This window comes from Octopus bimaculoides, chromosome 2 (assembly GCF_046866305.1).
Source record: "Octopus bimaculoides isolate indiv1 chromosome 2, ASM4686630v1, whole genome shotgun sequence".
In the NCBI taxonomy this organism is placed as follows: Eukaryota; Metazoa; Mollusca; class Cephalopoda; order Octopoda; family Octopodidae; genus Octopus; species Octopus bimaculoides.
Window position 1 is genome coordinate 66,528,057 of NC_142929.1, and position 16,915 is coordinate 66,544,971.

General features: G+C 37.7%; 1 protein-coding gene across 3 annotated transcripts in view; it reads right to left on the bottom strand.

Annotated features, from left to right (window-relative positions):
• Nucleotides 1-16,915, bottom strand: part of LOC106872855 (tRNA (32-2'-O)-methyltransferase regulator THADA) — an 84,276-nt gene that overhangs the window by 2,779 nt on the left and 64,582 nt on the right. For all 3 annotated transcript variants that reach the window (XM_014919991.3, XM_052977833.2, XM_014919992.3), the window contains exons 32-39: nt 16,497-16,603; nt 14,811-15,294; nt 13,575-13,646; nt 12,487-12,527; nt 11,392-11,455; nt 8,288-8,438; nt 6,627-6,740; nt 3,441-3,571 (exon numbers count right to left, since the gene is read on the bottom strand). In XM_014919991.3, coding sequence (XP_014775477.1) covers nt 3,441-3,571; nt 6,627-6,740; nt 8,288-8,438; nt 11,392-11,455; nt 12,487-12,527; nt 13,575-13,646; nt 14,811-15,294; nt 16,497-16,603 — 1,164 coding nt within the window. The remainder of the gene's footprint in view (nt 1-3,440; nt 3,572-6,626; nt 6,741-8,287; nt 8,439-11,391; nt 11,456-12,486; nt 12,528-13,574; nt 13,647-14,810; nt 15,295-16,496; nt 16,604-16,915) is intronic.

The following is a 16,915-nucleotide window of genomic DNA, read 5'->3' on the forward strand; positions in this document are numbered from 1 at the left end:
CAGCGCAATCGTCTCTCTTGCACGCCACAACTGATGCTTCTAATGTTCAGCTTTTCTCTCAAGATACTTACACTCTGACGGGTATTCACATTGACATTACACATCCAACGGAGCATACTGGCTTCATTCCTTGCGAGCTTACGTATGTCCTCAGCAGTTACAGCCCATGTTTCACTGCCATGTAGCATGGTTGTTCGTACGCATGCGTCATACAGTCTGCCTTTTACTCTGAGTGAGAGTCCCTTTGTCGCCAGCAGGGGTAAGAGCTCTCTAAACTTTGCCCAGGCTATTCTTATTCTAGCAGCTACACTTTCAGCGCACCCACCCCCACTACTAACTTGGTCGCCCAGATAGCGGAAGCTATCGACTACCTCTAGTTTTTCACCCTGGAATGAGATAGAAGTTGTTTCCTGTTTGTTTGCAGTCTTTATTGCACCTGAACATCTGCCACAAACAAAAACTAACTTGCTAGTTAACCTGCCTTTGATGTTGCTGCACCTCTTATGTGTCCATAGCTTGCACCGGGTACATCTTATAGAGTTACTACCTACTCCTTTTCTACATACTGAGCAGGGCCATCTACCTGAAGGGGTTTGTGTTTTATCTACCTTCCTACTTATTAGGATTTTGGTTTTAGCTAGGTTGACTCTAAGGCCCTTCAATTCTAGACCTTGCTTCCACACCTGAAACTTCTCCTCTAGTTCTGATAGTGACTCCGCAATTAGGGCAAGGTCATCAGCATAGAGGAGCTCCCAGGGGCAACCTGTCTTGAACTCCTCTGTGATTGCCTGGAGGACTATGGTAAATAATAGGGGGCTGAGGACGGAACCTTGGTGGACCCCTACCTCTACCCGGAATTCATTGCTGTACTCATTTCCAACCCTCACCTTACTGGCAGCATCTCTGTACATGGCTCGCACAGCTCTCACTAGCCATTCTTCTATCCCAAGTTTCCTCATTGACCACCAGATAAGGGATCGGGGGACCCTGTCAAAGGCTTTCTCCATGTCAACGAAAGCCAGGTACAGAGGTTTATCCTTGGCTAGGTATTTCTCTTGCAACTGTCTCACTAGAAATAAGGCATCAGTAGTGCTTTTACCTGGCACGAACCCAAACTGCATCTCATCTAAATTGATTCGCTCCCTAATTAGTTGGGCTATGACCCTCTCTGTAACTTTCATAACCTGATCTAACAGCTTGATGCCTCTGTAATTATTTGTATCTAAAGCGTCCCCTTTACCTTTGTAGCAGTTGACTATGATGCTGCTACACCAGTCATAAAATATATATATACACACACACACACACATATATATATATATATATATATACATACACACACACATATATATATATATACACACACACATATATATATACACACACACATATATATATATATATATATATGCATACACATATATATACACACACACACACATATATATATATACACATACACACATATATACACAGACATATACACACACACATATATGTACACACACACACATATATAGAAGAATCAATTTATTAGACGGTGTCCAATAAACGTCATCAAATAACTGGAACAGGTTTTGATGCTAATAATAATGATTTAATTAATTTAACCAGGCAGTTGTTTCTGTCGCAAAACACCATATTTCAGGCATACAATTGACAGAAACAACTGTCTGGCTAAATTAATTAAATCATTATTATTAACATCAAAACCTGTTCCAGTTATTTGATGACATTTATTGGACTCTGTTTAATGAGTTGATTCTTCTAATGGTTTTTATTTATATATATTCATAGGGAAATGAAAGGAATTCCTTAAATAAAGTACAAGACAAAAAACATTGGAAACCTAAGAAATAATGAAAAATATAATATATTATAATATATATATAGGCGCAAGAGTGGCTGTGTGGTAAGTAGCTTGCTTACCAACCACATGGTTCCAGGTTCATTCCCACTGTGTGGCACCTTCAGCAAGTGTCTTCTACTATAGCCTTGGGCTGACCAAAGCCTTGTGAGTGGATTTGGTAGACAGAAACTGAAAGAAGCCTGTCGTATACATATATATATATATGTGTGTGTGTGTGTGTGTCTGTGTCACCCCAACATCACTTGACAACCGATGCTGGTGTGTTTAGGTCCCCGTAACTTAGCGGTTCGGCAAAAGAGACCGATAGAATAAGTATTAGGCATCTAAAGAATAAGTCCTGGGGTCGATTTGCTCGATTAAAGGCGGTGCTCCAGCATGGCCGCAGTCAAATGACTGAAACAAGTAAAGAGAGAGAAAAAGAAAAAAAGAGAAATATATTATATTTTTCAAGATGAAAATACTTCTCCCGTTTAGGGCATTATTTCCTAGGTTTCCAATGTTTTTTGTATCATACTTAATCTAAGGCATTCCTTTCATTTCTATATGAATATATATAAATAAAAGCCATTAGAAAAATCAATTCATTAGACAGAGTCCAATAAATGTCATCAAATAAATGGAACAGGTTTTGATGCTAATATGGATTATTTATTTAATTTAACCAGACAGTTGTTTCTGTCAATTGTATATCCGAAATATGGTCCTTTGCGACTGAAACAGCTGTCTGGTTAAATTAAGTAAATAATCCGTATTAGCATCAAAACCTGTTCCAGTTATTTGATGACATTTATTAGACTCCGTCTAATAAATTGAGTCTTCTAATGATTTATATATATATATATATATATATCATCATCATCATCATCATCATCGTTCAACGTCCGCTTTCCATGCTAGCATGGGTTGGACGATTTGACTGAGGACTGGTGAAACCAGATGGCTACACCAGGCTCCAATCTGATTTGGCAGAGTTTCTACAGCTGGATGCTCTTCCTAATGCCAACCACTCTGAGAGTGTAGTGGATGCTTTTACGTGCCACCGGCACGAGGGCCAGTCAGGGGGTACTGGCAACGGCCATGCTCAAAATGGTGTATTTTGCGTGCCACCTGCACAGGAGCCAGTCCAGCGGCACTGGCAACGATCTTACTCATCAATTATACATTGACTACTGTTTAAAGTGGCAAGCAGTACCTCCTTGTTGATTCCTGTTAATAAGTGTATGACTCTGCCATTGCGAGTTAAAAGTCTTTTGTTTGGGAGTGTACAACCCTGGTGATGGATGTATTATGGATTATCAACCATTCAGTCAGTATGTCATTGAGCTGTTGTTGCTTAACCCTAGGTCAGCCTTAACAAGCAAACCTATGATCAAAAGCATATCAGTTGTGCACATTTCATTTATTTCTTTTTCAATTACGGTGTACCCCAAACAATATTATCTAGTGTTTCCCCTTCTTGAATTTACTGAGGCATGACTGCTACCTCTAGCACACTAAGTGAGCATGCAGAGGATCCCATATTAGTTTTGTTAGATGTCAAGTATAGTAGACTAATGAACTGATTACTTACATTATTTGATTGGGTAATATTTCGTATCCAGGATATAGCAGTGAGTATGGGTGAGACATCACTGCTGTTGTCTTGCTGAAGAAGTAGATGTTCAAGAAGACTTGGAATGGTCAAAGCTGGATGTTCAGAAACTAAAAATAAAAGAACAAATGGTATGAATGTTCCTGTACTTGAGAATGTGGAGGATGTTCACAGTGGGACACTTGGAAAAAAATTTCTCCTTATATTTTTACACAGAAAATATATAAGGAATTTTTCTCTTCGATGAGTCCCACAGCAAATGTCTTCCACATTCTAGCATACAAAAGCATGATATATATATAAATGCATACATAATTATATATTATATCTTTCAACCCAATATTTAAATGTAGCTTTATATCTACTTTTAGATCAAATTCCAAAAAGGAATTATTCCTCATTCTCTCGAAAGTTTATAAATTCTTATGATGACAACAAAATATATATACATGTATCATCATCATCATTTTATGTCCGTTTTCCATACTGGCATGGGTTGGATGGTTTGACAGGAGCTGGTAAGGCTGGGGGCTGCAATAAGCTCCATTGTCTGTTCTGGCATTGTTTCTTCTGCTGGATGCTATACACACACATGCACATGCATATGTATGTATGTATGTATATATATATCTATATATATATATATATATCTATATACCTGAATATTTTAATGTCTTTATTGAAAAATATTTGACAAAACTGGATGCTCAGAAAATGAAAACAAGAAAAATTTTAAAACTTGGGACATTAGATACATAAGTACATGTAACATTTAATTTCATGATGGAACACCACCACATGTTGAAACACATTACATCTTGCAAAATAATCTCATATTAATTAAAATGTACTACAGTTACCTTCCCTGCATACAACAGCTGTTCTTTTAGAACAAACCTGTAACTCGGTTTGCCAAACAAAGAGGAATGAGGCTAGTGTACTTTTCTGAATGTGCAATGTTTGTATGCATGTATGACAAAGTGCAAATGTATTGAAAGAAAAGTTAAGCAGAGGAGGAATCAGTTGTAGTGTACAAGAGAGAAGACTGCACTGGTTTGGACATGTTATGCATATGGATGAGGACAGTTGCATAAAGAAGTGTCAATCACTTAAAGTGGATGGAACTCGTGGAAGAGGGAGACCCAGGAAGACATAAGACAAATTATCAAAGGCTAATCTCAAGATGCTAAGCTGTACAGACAAGATGACAAAGAACTGAGATGATTAGTATTTTGCTATGCTTGAGAAGACCCATCCATTGTAGCAAAAATGATATTCTAAAACCATTCAGTTATGCTTGTAAGTGCAGGACTCTGTCCCTCCTCCTCTCTCATCTCTTTCTGACACATCAAGCATTCCTCCCTATGTATTTCATCCCATCCTCTCTCTGATCCTCTTCTGCCACCATGAACCACTTCCATTTCTCTTTATCATCGTGGCCCACACTATTTCTACCAAACACCTCCTCTCCAAGCATTCAGCCACTGCTCTCTCTCTCTCCCTTCTGTTATACTCCATTCTAAATACCTCTCATACTGCTATCATTCCTAATGTCCTCTCATATCTCCCATCATATTTCACTAACTATAGTTCCTTGTGTGGTTCTATATTTCTCCCTGGCAAAGTTGACCTCAACAGAATTTGAACTTTGAATATAAAAAGCCAGAAGTATGAAGCTATGCATTTTGTCTGATGCACTCATGATTCTGCCAACTTGTAACCTTTTATCAAGAAATATATGATAACTGAATATATCAGTTTGTCTGAATATATCAATTTGTTTAAATATATCAGTTTGTCTGTACTTAAACGGTTTCAGTTTCAACACACTGTCACAGATCAAGTCACTAACCAAACAAATATAACTCCAAAATGTTTATAATGCAAGACCTCACCAAGGTTAACATGATACCTATGTTCTGGACCACTGATTGTTTATAAACTTCAATGTAGCTTTTGTATTATTCTGCTTGAATCAAGAAATCTAGATTAGAAATAGGTACTGCTTTGTCCATCATCCTACTATTTTCTGTTCTAATTTCCTTCCTGAGCTTCTCCTATATCTCCCACATTACCCCTCTACATACTAGTATTTCCCATCCACACATCCACTCTTGTTCATCGCTCACTACATTAATCTCTCCTTGTTTATCCCCACTAACTCTTATGAAAGTATCCACTTTCTCATTCCCTCCCATGACCCACTTTATCATCTCTTACATCTCACCTTTTTGAGAGTTTGCTCTAGAACCCATCACTACCTTTCTTTTATCTCCTCTGTTAGGAGGCACAAGCACTTACATACATATGTACACACATGACAATAACTTCTGCTTTAATAAATTCAATTACAAGGCTTTGGTCAGCCTGAGGTAGAAGACACTTGCCCAAGGTGCGACACAGTGGGACTGAACCCAAAACCGTGTTGCTAGGAAGCAAGCTTCCTAACCACACAGCTATAGCAAGGTGCTTGTGCTTGCCTGTACATCAGACTTTAGCCTTTCAACACCCAGCATAAAGCCACCTTCCTCTCCTAAATACTTTCTTTTAGTTAGGGGAGCTTCTTTCTTTTCCTTTTCTCTTTTTCTATCTTGCAAGTTGATGATATGATGATGATTTACCTGCCTGGAACAGTAACCAAAATTCCAGCAAAACACATTTTACTTTCTATAAAAGTTAACACAGTCCTAGATGGATTTAGGTGTGGCTGTGTGATTAAGAACTTTGCTCCCAATCATATGGTTTTGGGTTCAAATCCCATTGCATGGCTCCTTGGATATGTGTCATCTATCATTCCAAGCTGATCAAAGCCTTGTGAGTAGATTTGGTAGAAGGAGACTGAAAGAAGCCTCATTGTGTGTGTGTGTGTGTGTGTGTGTGTGTGTGTGTGACTCTCTCTCTCGCCTTATCTTGATGTCACACAATAGTTCTCAATGAATGTTACCGTCATACAAGCAGTGCCATTCATTTCCAGTGATCTGCAGAAGCATAAATGGCAATGGAGAAATATTTTCTTGCTTGGAAACGAGTGAGGGTTGGTGACAGGAAGAGCATTCAACTGTAGAAAATCTGCCTCAGTAAACTCTGTCCAACCCATGCAAGCATGGAAAAGTGGATGTTAAAATGATGACAACGACCACAATGATGATGATGAAACTTACTTACCAATGTTAGCTGGGTTGAGTCTGTTCAAAACTGTAACTGCAGACTCTTTCACTTGCATGTCATCTTCCTGCAGCAGATTTACTAAGATTCCCCAATATGTATATTTCAGTTCACCTGTACATGACAGAGACAAAGTTCATTATTTACATTATTCTACATTTGACGGATATTTGTCCTCATTTTGTTTGTTATTTCGGCTGATATGCCCTCCAGCCTTCATCAGCTTGTGATGAAGGCTGGAGGGTATATCAGCCAAAACGTGTTAACAACAAACAAGATGAGGATAAATATCTGTCAAATGTAAATAATGTACATAATTCCTCATCTCTTAAATATAGAACAGAGACAAAGTTATTTGAAATTCATAAAATCTGTTATATTCACATTTTTGACAATTCATAATAGACTGTATTATGAAGAAATAAATAGTTTTTAATTTTGGCACAAGGCCAGCAATTTTAGAGGAGGGAAGACAGTCAATTACATTGACCCCCAGTGCTCAACTAGAACTTATTTCCTCAACCCACAAAAAGACAAATGGCAAAGTCGACCTCAGCAGAATTTGATCTCTGAATATAAAAAGCCAGAAGTATGAAACTGAGCACTCATGATTCTGCCAACTTGCAACCTTTCAACAAGAATTATATGATAACTGAATATATCAGTTCGTCTGTACTTAAATAGTTTAAAACAATCATTTTATGATGTGATGATAACTTCAGTTTTACCATGCTGTTGCAGATCAAATTACTAACCAAACAAAATATAACTCCAAAGTGTTTATAAAGCAAGAATTAACCAATGTTCTGGGCCACTGATTGTTTATAAGCTTTCATGAAGTTTTTATATTACTCTGCTTGCAAAAAATGAAGTCTAGATTAGTAAATAAGTACTGCCTTGTTCTATCTTAGTGACCTCAGACCATCTCTACTCAAGATATCAATGTTTGTCAAATATTTAAAACAACATAAGTTACAAGATATGTCTTGTGTAAGAGTGGTTCAAAACTATTGATAATTCTGCTAAGAACTAAATTTCATTAAAAATGTAATATTAAAAAAAGGTCTCTGATTTGAAATTAATTTTTATTTATTTCAAATAACTCTGGTCTACAGATACATGGAACATATGACAGAAACCTAAGACAGAATACTAGATGAAAATTGAACCTGTATATCTGAGGAGGCTGAAAGTCCAAAGACACCTACAATCGAGAATCAAGTCCACATAGCTATCACATTTTGGACAAGACACTGTCCAAGACCATCCTGACAGAAAGTAGGGAGGGGAAGACAACAAGAGGTCATTAAAGATGTTTGTGGACTGACAACAAAAGAATGGAGAAGAAGCAGCAGCTTGCTTGACTGCATGCAACATAACACAGACACAGAGGGACCTGGAGAGTCTTGACATGTCAAGCCCTGGACACAGAGAAGGCATCTGGCCGATGATACTAGAATGCCTCAGTATAACAATGCTACAAGCATCATACGTTGCTTACATCTATATTGAAGTTTACATTAAAACTATAAAAATATATTTTTCATTCATATTTACAAAAATAACATATAAGACAAAATTGCAAAATACATGAAAATCAACTTGTTGACCAAATAAGTAGTTGATTTGTTATTTTATAGACAAACAAGGCATAATCCTACCTAATACTTTATCAGGGTCCTTGAGAAGTAAAATTGCATTTTTATGCAGAAACTGGGTACATGCTAGTTGAAGACTTGCACTTTGTTCTGTAGCACTGCATAGTGTTAATACTGCACACCAACGCTCCAATAAAGATGTTTCTTCTGATAACTGTTATAAAACAGAGAGGAAGTAAAACATAAAAAATTCAAGCATTGCTTTCAGTGAAGAAACAGTTCTGAAATACAAGAAAAATATAAATATCCATCCATCTGTTTTTCCCATCCACTATTCCTGGGAGAGTTGTGGGGGTACAGTCCTCAGGCATTTTTGCCATAGGGTCCTATCAGAAGAAACAATCATTACACTTTCTAGCTGGATTCCCAGGTGTGATCAGCTGAGACTATACATATTATCCAACCATCTTGAAGAAATAAATTACCTCATTATAAGGCAAGGAATACATAATTAGCTAATTTTTGAATGGTTTGATTAGTAGGTTGGATCTAAACTTATAACCTGTACATGTCCTTCAAGACCGGTGAGATCAACATGGTTGTAGCTCTGTTCCCTTGAAGAACTGCAGGAAAAAACATGGACACTGTAGAGTGGTAGAAAAGGTAGAGTGAGGAGACAGGGTGCTTGTGGGCCAGAGGTAGGAGTATGTTGATGAGTGATTTCATGCTTAATAGTTAGGCAGCTTGTTTTTGTTTTTTGGTAGTTCAGATATATCTGGCAATAGTATGAAAGAGTACAGTTGTGAACACAAGTGGCTCAAGTGGCTGAAATGGGATTCATGCAAAGGGTCTCTGAAGAACATTACTTGACATGTTACATAGCTCAGAGATGAGGGGAGTCTCTCTAGGTCATGTGGTGACTTATTCACATTGAGAAGTCACAACTCTGATGTATGGACATGAGATAAGATATTGCAGGAAAGAATCACAAGATAGATTCTTCCAGTTGAGCCATCCAACAAACACTAAGAGGTAAACCAAGAAAGTAAAGGTTGGAAAATATATATAGTTTCAGTTAGTCATGCTTGGGAATCTAGCTGGAAAGACTAATGATTGTTACTTCTGATAGGACCCTATAGAGGAGGTGCTTTGGGACTCTACTCCCCAATCTTTCCAGAAATAGTGAGCAGAGAAGATGGATGGATGGATAGTTCAGTGGTGTTAGAGTGTCATGATGAATAAATGTGTTACTGTTTGGAACAAGAGAAACATTACTTGAGAACCAATAACGCCATCACATGTTTATTATTTGCTATGTTCTGAGTTCAAATTTTACCAAGGTCGACTTTGCCTTTCATCCTTTCGGGGTTGATAAATTAAGTACCAGTGAAACACTGGTGTCGATGTAATTGACTTGTCTCCTCCCCCACAGTTTCAGGCCTTGTGCCTATAGTAGAAAAGATTATTACATCTTTAGGTATCTTTACATTTGTAAGGACTTCCAAATGAGAGCAGCTTTGTCTTGTATTTCATAAAGAATATTGAACAAAGGAGGATATTTGATTATCATTATTTTCAGTAAAGGGAACTCATCTTAGAGTGCAGTAATTCTGAATAAATTGAAACAGGGTAAAGAAGAATTTTAGTCCTGCTGTAGACAGTCTATCTCTTGTACTGGTGACATAATCAAATATGTCCAGTCCATGCTGTAAAATGGCTGGTGATAGGAAGGTGGGCAAAAAATGTCTATAACATACACAACATAGATTGAAGTTTTGTTTCTTTTGTGTGTACTAGTAGACAAAGAACCAGGAAAAGCAGCATGATGATGTTGTGGAACAGAACCATCCAACCTATTCCAGCATGGTAAAACAGACATAACATGATGATAATGATAACAGAGGAAAATTTATAAGCTGTGTAGTATAATTTGCACCAAGTATATTTTGAAATAAATATAATTCAAATGTGGGTAGACAGACATCTTGGCCCTCTCAGCCTTGACCCAGGGAAACAGTGAAGATGAGGGAAGCATTGAGGTTGAGGAAAACATTGAGGATGGGGGAAACATTGAGGATGTGACAGTTGGTGGAAGAGAGGGCTACATCAGCACTCAGCTGATACTCATTCTTTTTCAGCTGAGTAGACTGGAGCAATATATGATGTGTCTTGCTCAAGGACATAATGTGCCATCCAGTCAAAGAATCAAACCTACTAACCTCATGATCATGAACCCAAAACCCTCACCACTAAGCCATGTGAACCACTTCTCGTTTTGGAAATATAAGAGAAAATAGTTGCACAATAACTGCACTAAAATAAAAGAGAAAAAATACAAAATTGTTGTAGAAATGATAACATAGAAGTATTAAAAATTTTACATCAGTATATGACCAGAAAATATTTGTAAATGGAAAAACAGTGATCCATTTTTGTTGTTTTTTAATGGTTTACTCGAAGAAGGAAGAGCTGTGTCTAAAATTCTTTTCATGACCTCCACCATGGACTAAATGCTTTCAACACAGGGAACTCCACTAAAGACACCCAAGGGCCAGGTAGTGATGTTAAAGCAGGTAACAAATTAAGTCTGCCATACAAAAATGAGCTCAGTTCATTCAATAGGCTTCTTCACAGTTTCTGTAAAAAAACTGACTGTACTGTAAGTACATCAGACTGAATATCTTGTGGTAATTAATCCAGCTCTTTGCATTCTGAGTTAAAATCTTGCCATGGCTGACAAGGGAGGTAGGCTTAACTTGTCACCAGATTTAACACAACCACCTGGCACCTTGGATGACAACAAAATCCACTTTGTTGCAAACATTTGGGGTAGACTTCCAGTTTGAGGATATGTCCTCCTTCCATCCTTCCCACCACTTTCAGAGGTCTCACATGACATATAAAGATTAAAAATAAAATGGTTTCAAGAAATTTTGATTAAGTAGTTTGTGAGGCTCTTAATTTTAGTACCCAGACAATTGCCTAGTTTGTCTAGTGTGTAGTGCTGGCCTTGTTTGCAAGACATTTATTTAGGAAACTGAGAATTGAGTTACTTGTGGCTTTTAATTTGCATCATGTGATAATGAACATAGGAGATATTAAGGGGCTTGCTTGAGTTGGAGTGGAATTTTACTTTGAAAATAGAAAGAAGAAATAAATGTTTTCACCTCATAGTAGACTCTTGGAAAAAGTTCAGCAGAAAACGTGACGGCACATTCTTGGATTTCTTGCCTAGAATATCATTAAAGACTATCAGAATAAACAATTAACAAACAATCAAAGATATTTTATCACTTCCACATATTTCAAACACATATATTTGAGCTTTCTTGTATCACAGACTTGCTGATCCACCTCCTACTACTACTACAACTACCATCACTATCACCATCATCATTACTATTACTAATCACAAGCCAGCAAGAGAGGCCTCTTCATGGTTGTTCAAGTTGTTAGCAATAGCAGCCAAATCTCCACCCTAGTCTAACCTTTTCCTATTCCCTTTCCCTTGCACCTTCTGTCCAATTAGTGACTACTCTGTTACTCTCCCCACTACCACCCTATCGCAACTATAAACCTGTTCTTCTCGACTTACTTACCATCCTTCATTCCTCAGCCTAGAATCTTCATCCACTCTGTCGCTTCTATTCTCCCTCAATTATAGGAGCTACTTTGGGCCCTTACCTTTGTAAGTTAGGAGACATTCTTCACTTGGTACTGGCACAACAAAGGCAGCTAATGCACTCTATAAACTGGTTGGCATTAGGAAGGCTTAGAAGCCTTAGAAACCCATGCCAAAGCAGACACTGGAGTATGATACAATCATCCAACTCATAAGACCCTGTCAAACTGTCTAACTTATGACAGCAAAGATCTGGACATTAAATGATGACAATGACAATGACTATCAAGTAGTGAACAAATTCAATACTGTCTGCTAAACAGTGGAACTAAGTTAGTAGCAGCTGCTTATGGGACAAATACCCTTAACTTGGATGAGCTAATCTAACCAGTTGCAATAGAATGAACTTCTCTAAAGGTAACAAGGGCTCAGGTGATGGTGTTAAACTGATGAATGTGTTAGAACTATCACCTTTCAAAATTTATAAACTAGATTATAAATGAGGCCATATTCATAACTTAAAATCTGTGAAGTTACTGAAAGATGACACTTCTATATAAATTATACTACTGATTTAGTGATTCTGTAGAAATCTAAGCTGAAACATAAGAGTTCACAAAAAGAGGATCAATCAACTTACCCTTGGTACTGCTCAAGTAGATCTACTATGTGATATGATAGCTGAAAGCAATAACAACAATAACAACAGTTAATAAATATCATCTATGATTTCATACACACACACACACATCTGTATCTCTTTCTTTAATCTTTTTACTTGTATCAGTCATTAGACTGTGGCAATGCTGAGCTACAAACTTGAAGGGCTTAGTTGAAAAAAAATTGATCCCAATATTTATTTTTCAATTTTAGTACTTATTTTATCGGTCTCTTTTTTTCTTGAATCACTAAGTTATGTGGATGTCAACAAACTAACACTGGCTGTCAAGTAGTGAGGAAAGACAAACACAAACACATATACCCCCCCCCCCCCCCCCCCCCAACAACACCATTCCTACTACCATCAATATCATTTTATCTCCAGAAACAAATTTATCTGATTCAGAATGTTTAGTTTCACTACACTGAAACTTCTCTCATGTATTGAAGAGTTGCTTTCCCTGAGTTACCTTTATTTGATACGTTAAATATGAAATGCTCATCTCAACTTGTGAAGCATTTTTATGATTTACTTATAATAAAAGTATACACAACAAAAATTTATTGTAACTGATTTATTGTACTGAAACTTTGTATTTTATTAGTCTACCCATCTTCCTACTCCTCACTGAAAGCTTTGCGACTTCCAGTCATTCTCTTTCCTTTCACTCTATCTCTCTCCATCACCTATTTCTCTTCTCTTTTTTATCTTTTCTTTCTTATTGCTTCACTCTTTCTTTCTCTCTTGTCATGTACTTTCTGTTTTTTTTTTTCTATTTCTTTGCCACTCTCATATTATCAAGACATCCTTTACTTTTCTACTTCTTTTGTCCCTCTAGAATTCAGTATAATAGAGTCCTACACGCCCTCACCATAACATAATCACATGGTAATCCAGTGAAGACGGACCTCACAACTCTATCTCAGAGCTCAAGATCCAACATTACCACCAAGGTTTTGGACTTCATACCACACCACAATCATGGTGTACTTGGGAGTTAAACAACAAACTTCAACAATTTCATTATAAATCTGCCAATAAATGAGTGTGTAAAATAATATTCATACCTTAGAAGCTTTCAATATATCCATCTGGGCTATGTGGCTTGCTATTGGTGGGCAAGTAAAGAGCCGCAACACCTTAAGATTATATAAAAGGAAATTTTTAAATATTTGAAATTTGAAATTTTGATTTGATAAAATAGAAACATTGTTCAGATTTCAAATCAAGGCTTTATTACTAAGTACAAAACAAAAAATAAATAAATAAAGATAACCCAAATTAAAACTCCTATTTCTTGATTGTGTATGCAGCAGCACTGTTGACATTCTCACCACCACCACCACCACAAGTCTGTCTCTTCATGCTTGAATGGATTAGTTGTAAAGCTGTATATTTACGAATATTTATACTTATAAATAACTTTTCAGGTACAGTAAATTTATTGAATACGGTAGCTCAGAGTTTTATGAGAGCTAAGAAACTCATCGCGTGCATGCGTGTGTGCGTGTGTGCATGTGTGTGTCTGTCTCCCCTTGTCTTGATATTACTCAATAGTTGTAAATGAGTGTCGCCATCATACAAATAGTGTCCATTTACAATCTTCTACAAAAGCATGTCTGGCTATGGTGAAGCAATATCTTGCTTAGAAGTGAGGGCTGGTGACAAGCAGGGCATCCAGATGTAGAAAAACCAGCCACAATTATCCACCCTTTCCTCCCCTCTTGATCCACAGTCTATATTCTCCCTTATACTCCACAGTCTATATTCTCCTTGCACCTTGAGAGTATGCTCTGGTACCCTGTTACCATCTTTATCGTCCTTCCAGTTGCTCTCACCCACTTTGCATTGGGTGGCAAAGCCATGTATCTCTACTATAATAAAACACGAGTGCTTGTCCCTCTATCATACTTTAGTTTTCAACATTTGGCATAAAACCACCTCCCACCCAGCTGTGGGATTTTTTCTACTTTTCGTTTTCTTGTCTTTCCTGCTCTGCAAGTTACTGAGCAACCTCACTAGTGTTGGTGTCATGAAAAAAGCACCTAGTATACACTGTAAAGTGGTGGATGTTAGGAAGGGCATTCGACCATAGAGACTATACCAAAGCTGGCGTTAGGGCCTGATGCAGTTATGCAGCTCACCAGACTCTGCCAGCATGGAAAACAGAGGTTTGATGATGATGATAAACAGTGAGATACACATTTTCAATATTTCATTTTTTTTCTCTCACAATATTTTCTAGGTTTGTGAAGAAAAACTAACACAACTGAAATCTTGAGATATTGAATAACTGAACTTACCTCTGCCAGACATTGTGGGTGATCTTCTGAATAAATAAAAGCCAATAAGGAGTCTACAAGCTCAGTAGACTGGCAGACAAAATCCAGGAAATGCTGGAATGATTTACTGTTATTTTCCAATTGATTCCTGAATGCACATTCCGTCTTTATCCAATGAAGAACTTCCAAGCGAATTTCATAGAGAGAAGAATTCAAGTAATCTATGAGAATTTGGTGCAAAGCTGGAAAGTCTTCACATTGTCTTTGAGTCTGTTTCAGTTTCCAGAGTTGGATTTTACATACAGTCACTAAATATTGAGCCTGACCGGGAAACCAGAGAGGAGAAAGAAAGCTTAGTTTTTCATATTCTATATCACAAAGGTCCATGAGAGCAGAAACAAGGAGTGACTGGGATGAAGAAGATTTTTGACAGGAGAAATCATCTGAGACAAATGACATGGTAATGTCAAGAGCGACTTGTCGGATGATCAAACAAACTGAGGGTCTGAAGTGAGAAATAAGAAACAATGATTAGAAATTGTCAGAAGACACTATTAAAAGTTACACACACATACACAAATACACTGAGGTGACAGACACACACAAATATGCAAACAAACACACACAGATACATACTGTTATCCCACACACACTACCACACTACACTCCACAACACTTCCCAACTGCACTCTTTTGTCATACCTAACACTGCACCAGTGAAGGAGGAGCTTCTATGTGGTCATTTCACACACCAGAAGTAACAACCACAACTCCCTCAAACCACACCCTACATTATCTAGTGTCTTTAAAAAGGAAAAACTGGATAATGTACACTAATTCCTAAAAAAACAAAAGAGGTGATGGCCATGGATTGATTATCTTTGCTCATAGGCATGTTTGGTCAGAGTAAAGTTAGGATTAAATAGCATCACACCACAACCACACTATGTTACCCATCTAAACTCCACCACCACAACACCTCTCCATGCTATATCACATAAACTTGTGTTGGGTCACTCAACATGTTAGCAATAACAGCCCAATCTCTCTCACAAGTCACACTGAAAAGTCTTAAAAAATTAAGGATACGAGGATAATGTAGTCTGGATTTTTGTTGTTGGCACTCCGTCGCTTACGACGTCGAGGGTTCCAGTTGATCCGATCAACGGAACAGCCTGCTCGTGAAATTAACATAGTTCTCGGGGATATTCAGCGTGACACAGTGTGACAAGGCTGACCCTTTGAATTACAGGCACAACAGAAACAGGAAGTAAGAGTAAGAGAAAGTTGTGGTGAAAGAGTACAGCAGGGTTCGCCACCATCCCCTGCTGGAGCCTCGTGGAGCTTTAGATGTTTTTCGCTCAATAAACACTCACAACGCCTGGTCTGGGAATCGAAAAGTGGAGGCGCAATGGCCCAGTGGTTAGGGCAGCGGACTCGAGGTCATAGGATCGCGGTTAAGGGTACACGTGTCTGTGGAGTGCTCAGCCACTTGCACGTTAATTTCACGAGCAGGCTGTTCTGTTGATCGGATCAACTGGAACCCTCGACGTCATAAGCGACGGAGTGCCAACACACACCTATGATGTTACACTAATGATAATGAAAAAACAAAATCCTTTCATCATTAATTTGTATCCGCTTTTCATGCTGGCATGAGTTGGACCATTCTGAAGTAGAACCAAAAATAAATGCAGAAACACTTACTCTGAAAGAATCCACAATCTTTTATGGAAAGTTTCCATTACATCCTGAATAGCAGATTCTTGGTGGCATTGTAGCAGAGTTGGAAGGAGAAGAACCAATTGCTGTATCTGAAAAAATAAGGAATGAGTTTTGGAATCATATACTTGAAATGGACAAACAATTTCCAACATTTTAAAATTTACAAGGTCAGAGGTTAGATGGGCAGGGGTCAGATAGACATGGATCAGATGGACATTTCTTATATAGGCAATGAATTACATCATCATAATTTTATGTCCATTTTCCATGGATCTTCTCTAGCACAGTATCTCCTTACTTGCTGTGGTCCTTTATAATTTCCTTTGTCAGATTTAACAAATTGTGATCAGCCTTCAATACTTCTTACCATGTCTTCCTCTTATGCATGTTCCTTTCACTTA